This window comes from Erigeron canadensis, chromosome 6 (assembly GCF_010389155.1).
Source record: "Erigeron canadensis isolate Cc75 chromosome 6, C_canadensis_v1, whole genome shotgun sequence".
Taxonomy (NCBI): Eukaryota; Viridiplantae; Streptophyta; class Magnoliopsida; order Asterales; family Asteraceae; genus Erigeron; species Erigeron canadensis.
Window position 1 is genome coordinate 1,102,720 of NC_057766.1, and position 7,667 is coordinate 1,110,386.

Genomic DNA, 7,667 nt, shown 5'->3' on the forward strand with positions numbered 1-7,667 from the left:
CACAAGATGATTAGGATTAAAATTCTTGTAAATCTCTCTATTTATAGAGAGCATTTACACTTTAGACCTTTGTGTTTAGTACGTGCGTTATAAGTCCCTGTAGTTCCAATCATCTAATGGGAAACCCTATAATATGTCTTTAAGAGTAAATATGTCCATCGTATATTTACTAGACATAGGGATTTTAGTTATCGTCAATTATCATATTACGAATGATAAACGATCAGTGACGGTCATATTTAACGTGGTTCCAACACAACTATACAAACTACAGATATTTCAACATACAGAGGCGAGAGCGGATCACCATATTTAAGCGCAAAAATTATAATAAACTACAAAGCATTCCACTTACGAAGAGACCAAACTTACTGTTCGCAACTATAAACATCCTAGTCCCGAAACCACTGGTTACTTGAGACACCTTATATAGCGAACAACTAATATACTTGTTTGACTTATAGCAGTCAAAACATGAGTTTCAAATTAAGCCACTACGACTCTTGTTATTTACTAAAACTGCTAATAGACTTCAAACTGCACATGCTTAGTTTGACTTATGGCAAAGTCAAAAAGAACTTTTTCAAAGTGACCCTTATAAAACATCACTTCGTAGGAAAAGCAAGACGAAGCACATCCAACAACGGTTTGGCCTGTTCTTCGGTTTGAACACCCCTGTAAATCTGTGATTCTGATGCAACTCGGAATTGAGTCCAGTTCTTAAGCACTGACAATGAAACAGGCCCTACCTTATCTCCATTTGAGTTTGTAACATACCACTGAGAGCTCTTTGTGTCTTCAAGGTCCTCCTTACTTATATCAATACTTAACTTTCTGTCACAAGAGTCGAACAATTGAGTTGGAGTTTTTACAGCTGACAGTTTGTGTGACTTGTTTTGCTTCTCCATGGAGCAGAAAAATTTCTCTAATTTCATTGCCATTTCAAAATTTTCAGATGCAGGCACTTCTTGTTTGGTCTCTTCTGCACCAAAAAAATTGTAAAACAATATCATAAGACACCTTATGTTATTACATGAAATTTGCAAAATACTACATAATGGGCATTTACAGGTATGATTTGAAACAATTGTGTGCATTTATAAAACTAGATAAAGACGATGTTTGGATGTGTTACATGAAATAGTAGTAATCGCATGGGGTCATCCTGATTTATTATGACAGGATATCTATTTTCTTACATACTTGTTATTACTGTAATAAATTAATAATTATGGATTAAGATCCTCTAAAGTTGAAAGTAACTTTATAGGTAAAGTTAGGGGAATCTATATATTTGGATTAAAATCAAAGGTTAAGATTCAAAGATGACTTTTTAATATTGACCCTTGATTTCAATCCAATGGTTAAGATATCCCAACTTTACTTATAAAGTTCATTTCAACTTTAGAGGATCTCAATCCAATAACTATAAACAAAAAATCTTCAAGAATCATCTTCTCTCATGATATTAACAGAGTGAATTGTAATTGAAAAGTATTAAAAGTAAGGTTGAATACGTTAAATTATCTAGTTTGCTACAACTCTTATGAAACTAATTTTTGAGTATTACATAATCAGGATATCAGAAACAGAATTGCTTGGTACAGGTAATTAGGCAAAGAAATTGCTTATTGCAATTTGCAACAATGATAGATATCACACATGATGTTTGACACATCCTAGCAACTACCTAAAACACAAAAAACAATATGCAAGGCTTTCAATGTAAAGAAGTTTACTATGGAACATAGGAAAGGGACTGCAAAAAATTTTTGATACCTGAACTAATCCCAATGTCTTTGAAATTTCCAGATGATGTATGTGTTAGGATAGATTTTGGTGATTCCTTTTCATCTTTCTCGTCGTCTTCAAGAGGTTCACTTTCTTCTACATCAGGAACCACTTTTGGTAGCTTTTCAAGCAACTTTGCCTGGTTTTCTGGCTTCTCCAGGAACATTCTGTCTTGCAAGTATTCATGCAGCGTTCAAAAGACACATGTTAAGGACCATACTACCATTTTTATTAGAAGTGGATGAGTTCTCCAGCTTAACACAGATCAGGTTGGGGTCGGCCGAAAAACTTTTTCACGTAATGTTCAGAGAAAACTAGCATATCAAGTTGATATCCAAAATCAGATTCATTACACAAAATTAGACAGAAATAATTTGAGAGTTTTGCTTTTGACGAATATTGACCCGTCTAACATATAAAATAGCCCAAACCAACCTAAATGGGTCAAATTTGCCAAATCCACAGTTGGCTATCGCAAAGCCTCTTACACATAAAGCGCCTGTGTGAAGAGCCAAATCATAAAAGCACCCATGCTGCAATAGGAAGGTAAATCTCATAAAACACTAAAAAAGGATATTCTTTTCTCCATCCTTTTTCATTCGCTTGATCAATACGGTGTTTCAATAAAACCAACTGTCTGGGAATCCACTGATTGACAAGAAACATAGAAGTGACCATAATGAGCAAGATTATATGTTCAAGTGATACATTCACCAACTCATAAGCTTAAAGAGGTAATAAATAGAAAATAATAATATGACGAAACCATGTTTGAAATTCGCGTATTGCCTGCCTGATTATACACCAATTGGGTAAAAGGATAGACGACAAGGTGCAGTTTAGACAGGATAAAAAAAATTCCAGATATGCCAATTGTATGACAACGGATTTGAGTAAGGTAGTTGGTGAATCTGACAAACTATTTAAATGTGAATGCATGTTTCACACCATACATTGGCTAAAATGTCCCTGTGCAAACTCCTAGCCTTCTCTTCAAGTTCAACCTGATACACAAGTTGATTTAGTCAGTTTCTTATTAACACTCAAAGAAAGTAAGTTTGTTTCCAAATAAAAAATCATATTAAGTATGCTACATAAGGAGGCCCCTATAAGATTTAATTATATATTTCCTAACTTCTGATTTCTTTTGAGAGCACTTAGTTAAGATATCTTTTCCTAATTTTATTAAACCTAAAACTCTAAACTATTTTATGCTTCTATGCAATCTTGAACATCGTCTGATATAGGAACATATAATTGATTCGAGTGTTTTGTTGACTTTAACATTGATCGTTTTTGAGTTTAAAAGTTATGTTATAGATAAAGAAAGTATTCATGAGTAATAATATATAACCAAAGGTACGATAATATTTACAAGCTCACCAATTCCAGCTTTTTAAGTATGCCAGATTTCACTTTATGTTTCAGATCTTGACATTCTTCCTGAAATGAAAAAGTTATATTTGTCAGCATCTACAGAAAACATTCATATTGTATTCTTGTCTAGAAGAAAAACACATTGGGATAAATAACCTATGAAGCTGTGAAACGTGATACATCCTTGTATTTTTGCAAGCACAGAATTCCTTATTATATATTTCTATGTAAGTGCTTTATGAGAAGGAATACTAAAGCATTATGTTTAACGATCGAGTGTTGGTATCTTCTTTATGCTCATAAATTTTGGATTCTAAGAAAGCAACAGCAATCTTCCAGTAATATATGCATTTGTTTTCACTACTTTAGCACTTAACGCATAACAGCGTATCTGGCAATATTTAAAGCATTTGATGTCAGTTAATACAACTATTAAGCAGGTGCCATATGTTTAGTTTTTTCTGCCATTAATAGATATAACCCAAACACAGCATAAGGAAAAAATAAGGTCATAGTGACCTGACAGAAGCCTTGCCTCAGAGAAGTCGTCATCTGAAAGTGAGTTGATACATATATCTGTTTCCAGAGATTGCAGCACAAAAGTTTGTCGATTTTCACCAACTGAACATTGCTTTACCCCTGAAAAATATTTCATACCAACGATAGATCATCATACATTTATACCAACATAAAACAGATGATCTTCAAAGAACATTATCTAAACAATAGAAGAACTCATGAACAAATCAAGTATCTTGAAAGACAACCTGTTATTTGAATAAGTTGATAACCCTTTGAAAAGAAACCATTTGGGTCTTCTTTAACTCTTACAAAACTTCCAATAACCTTGTACTCAAAAGTCTCAGGTTCATTTTCAAATTTCTGAACTAGACTTCTTTTCAAGTACACAAGCCTAATGTTTTCAGGGACAATCGACGCAAAACGATAGTATGAAATATCAACCACCTCCTCTTTTTTCTCTACTAATTTATCTGCCATTTTCTTTTTCTTGTTATTATGGATCACCAAGTCATCATCATTATCATCGTCTTTTTCCTCTGAATCATATCCTAAGTCATCTTCATCTGATGATACCACTTGGTTCTCTGCTAAATGGGTTTCCAAAGAGTCAAATATTCTATTCATCCTAATTGTTTTTCTCTTAAAAATAGACCATAACCTATCGTCACATTCAACTACCTTGTTCTTCTGGATCAAGTTATTTTCCTTAGCATACCTCCCTACGATGAGTTCCAGGTCTCTCTGAGTTAATGCATTAGTTGTATCTTTCCCTATAGATTTAAGAAATTCTATGAGACGGGTTGATCCCCAGCCAATAAACTCTGGCTTGTTTGATTTTTCTTTGACTTGTTGTTTGACATTCTTCTTGGGCCGTCCACGCTTTGAATTTTTCGATTTCTTCCCCGAATCACGTGCTTCAATTTCCTCATTATCTTCGGAATCTGAAGATTCATACTCGTCACCCTCATCAGAGTTGTCTGAATCATAATTATTTTCCGATTTCAACCGCACCTTGGCAGATCTTAGATCAGCAAGAGTCAACTTTTCTTTCGCATTAACAATCCACCAGTATTCCTTAAACAGGGTCTCATATGTCTCGAGATTGTTAAAGTCTATCGTTTCCTGAATGACCAGAACTCAAGTTAAGAACTAATACAAAAACAGCTTTGTTGAATGCTAGCTTATATATATATATATACATATATATGTAAGTTATAAACAGACTTTGATATTATGTTTAATTCAACACTTGTCAATCAGACATATTATATCATACAAACATATATAATGGTAATCTTAGAACAATACCCCATCGGAGTCGATATCTTTGTTTTCCTCCACAAGTAGAGCAAGCTTTAAGCAGTGTTCACAGAATCCTTTCTTCCCTTTGACACGAACAAAATCAGCATCTTTGACACAACGTCTACAGAAACTATTTGGACAGACATAACATTGAAAATCGGGAGTTTTACGACAATCGTTGCACTTATGTACACCTGGGAACAAACAGAAAGCAATCAAATACATATAAATTCACATGCAGAATCACCAAGAAAAATACTATTTGGTTAATACCAATCAAGTTACTTAACGTAACTTGCGTCTAATAGCAAAAATTGGCTTACCACATATAAATTTTTTAGCTTTTGCAGCTGCACCTGCACATTCTTCATGATATGATTTTATACAATCCCTGAAACAAGTAAACAAATATAACATCTTTTATTTATTCACAATGAGACATATATAATTATAAATTAATGTATAAAAACAGATTTCTGCCATTTTATATATCATAATATCTAGTAAATTTCACTATTCTTTTATCATTCTTTTTTGAATTTCAAGCTTACAAATTTATCAAAGTCTCGACTTTTCGGCGTAAACTGAGCTGGGTATTCATCTAGATTTCATTTTCTTTATTTATTTATTTATATTAAAAAAAAATACAAAAAACAATGATCAAATCAATAAAGTAACAACATGAAAAATGGGCATGGATGAAACAACTTTCTTCTCTTTTTTCTCAGCTACATTTAGTCATAATGATGATGATAAAAGAATAAAAAATATATATAGAATTAATCCACAAATTAACATCCTAAAAAACCAACTACTGATTTATTTTAAATGCTTTAAAAATATACATATAAATATAAATATATATATATATATATACACACACAAAAGAGACAAGTATATACTCAAACAGGGTCAAAATCCTTTAATATTAAAAAATTATATATATAAAAGAAAAGGAAAAGGAAAAACTTACTTATGTTCACAAATAATCATATCGCCGCCATCTTTGCAGAAAAAACACCATTCTTCAGAATCATCTGCATTTTTCTCCTTCTTTGTCATTTCTGTCAAATGTGGTGTTGTTAAAATAAAATACACAAGATTTTTTTTTAAAAGAAAAAAAGACAACTTTTCCTTAAAGTGAAACAAAACAGATCATAAGAAAAGACCCATTTTGAGTAAAATGTAAACAAGATTTACTTTTTAGGGAGAATTTTTGTGCCGATGATGATGAAACTAAAAAACACACGGTTCACTGTTGGTGAGTGAGTGAGGAGTGATATTTTTTTTTGATTTGCAGAAAAAGGGTTTTGGGTTGGTGGGTGGGTTTGGGAATGCAGAATCATCTACACTTGTCCAATATCTAAAGGCATTGGATCAACGTACATCAACATGCCTAAGGACACGTCAGCAAGTGTTCAACTCATTGGATTAATATGTCAGCAAATTGTTCAACTCATCTAATATACAAGTGTTAAAATGAAGGGAAAATGTTAGCATATGATGTTATTTTTTAATTTTTTTTTACTTTATCTATACTCCAAATTAAAAATAATAGACCCTCCTTATTAAAAAGAATAGACCCCTGTTGAAAGTTATAAAGAGAAAATGTCAGAATTGTCCTCTATTAAAACAATACCTCATAAATACAATACAACTTCACTCTAAATGAAACAAAAACATCATTAGTCCCTCAACTTTTAAAATAACTATATCAACCATTATATTAATTAAATTTACATAATAGCCACACTACTCGTCGTCACCACCGTCCATCACCATCACATTGTGGCCACGCCGCCGCATTTGCCCGGGTACCATGTTAGTGTTAATTAAAAAACATTACTATATTATTTTATTCCGTAATTGATTTTATAGGTTTTTCTCTAAAATTTACTGTTTTTAATTTACAACATAGTGAACTTGTATAACTATGTATACTCTATAATTGAATCGGCAACGTCGATCAAATATAATTTATTTTAACAAGGTACTATAAACATTTATAATTCAATTTTATTTCACAGTATAGTTTTCATCTACAATTTGGTTTAATGCTACATTCCAAGTTTCTTGGTTTCCATGTGTCACGTAACTGTGTCACATCTTGTGCCACTATATCGATGACCATTTTTTTTAAAGATGAATTTCGCTGAAAATTTCGTGTCATGATTTGACAGCGAGAGATCTAGCAAACGTTGTTTTAACTGGATATGCGCTAAAGAGCTCTCTCGAAGTAGAAATATCTATTTCAAATACCCGATGGGGGAAAAAATCTCTACTAATCTGCCTGAAGGCACGCCGATTAATAGGGGTAAACCATGCCCCTTCAGACTTGAACTTGGGTATATCCAAGTCAAACCCTCATAAAGAGACCACTTAACTAGGTCAATTTACTTTTTATTCATATCTTTAAGGAAATTGATATTAGGGGCAAGGGTGTAGTCGGCTTGTTTTATCGGCAAAAACCATCGACAAACATCGGCTAATCGACTACACTATAGCATCTCCATCGGCTTGTATCGGCTAATTTTGGCTATATATATCGGCATGTTTTGGCCAATCCTTTTGAACGTGAGAGCGTGTACTTGTGACCGTTTTTTTTTTGTTCTTGTGCTAATCTCTTCGACATTGCCAGAAACCTAAAAACATTTTTTTGGGGTTTTCGATTTTGA

The 7,667-nt window shown here is 32.8% G+C and overlaps 1 protein-coding gene across 3 annotated transcripts; it reads right to left on the bottom strand.

Annotated features, from left to right (window-relative positions):
- Positions 1–275: 275 nt before the first annotated feature.
- LOC122605152 (uncharacterized protein At5g08430-like) lies at positions 276–6,307 on the bottom strand. Of its 3 annotated transcripts, none has more exons than XM_043778041.1 (11): positions 6,193–6,307; positions 5,966–6,056; positions 5,316–5,383; positions 4,999–5,186; positions 3,936–4,812; positions 3,704–3,807; positions 3,175–3,234; positions 2,745–2,795; positions 2,369–2,439; positions 1,780–1,982; positions 276–979 (listed from the first exon to the last, which is right to left on the bottom strand). In XM_043778041.1, exons 2-11 carry the CDS (start codon positions 6,052–6,054, stop codon positions 606–608), a joined length of 2,085 nt encoding a protein of 694 aa, XP_043633976.1. In that variant the 5' UTR covers positions 6,055–6,056; positions 6,193–6,307; the 3' UTR covers positions 276–605. The 3 variants fall into 3 exon arrangements, with proteins under 3 accessions (XP_043633976.1, XP_043633974.1, XP_043633975.1); XM_043778039.1 differs by having other exon boundaries at positions 276–982; XM_043778040.1 differs by lacking the exon at positions 6,193–6,307 and having other exon boundaries at positions 276–982; positions 5,966–6,145.
- Between the last annotated feature and the right edge of the window lie 1,360 nt (positions 6,308–7,667).

Excerpts from the sequence above, each read along its gene's own strand:
- LOC122605152 (XM_043778039.1), bottom strand. The coding sequence starts at position 6,054 with ATGACAAAGAAGGAGAAAAATGCAGATGATTCTGAAGAATGGTGTTTT. Across the intron at positions 5,187-5,315 it reads AGCTAAAAAATTTATATGTG|GTGTACATAAGTGCAACGAT; the intron begins GTAAGCCAATTT and ends GTTTGTTCCCAG. Across the intron at positions 2,796-3,174 it reads TACTTAAAAAGCTGGAATTG|GTTGAACTTGAAGAGAAGGC; the intron begins GTGAGCTTGTAA and ends CTTGTGTATCAG.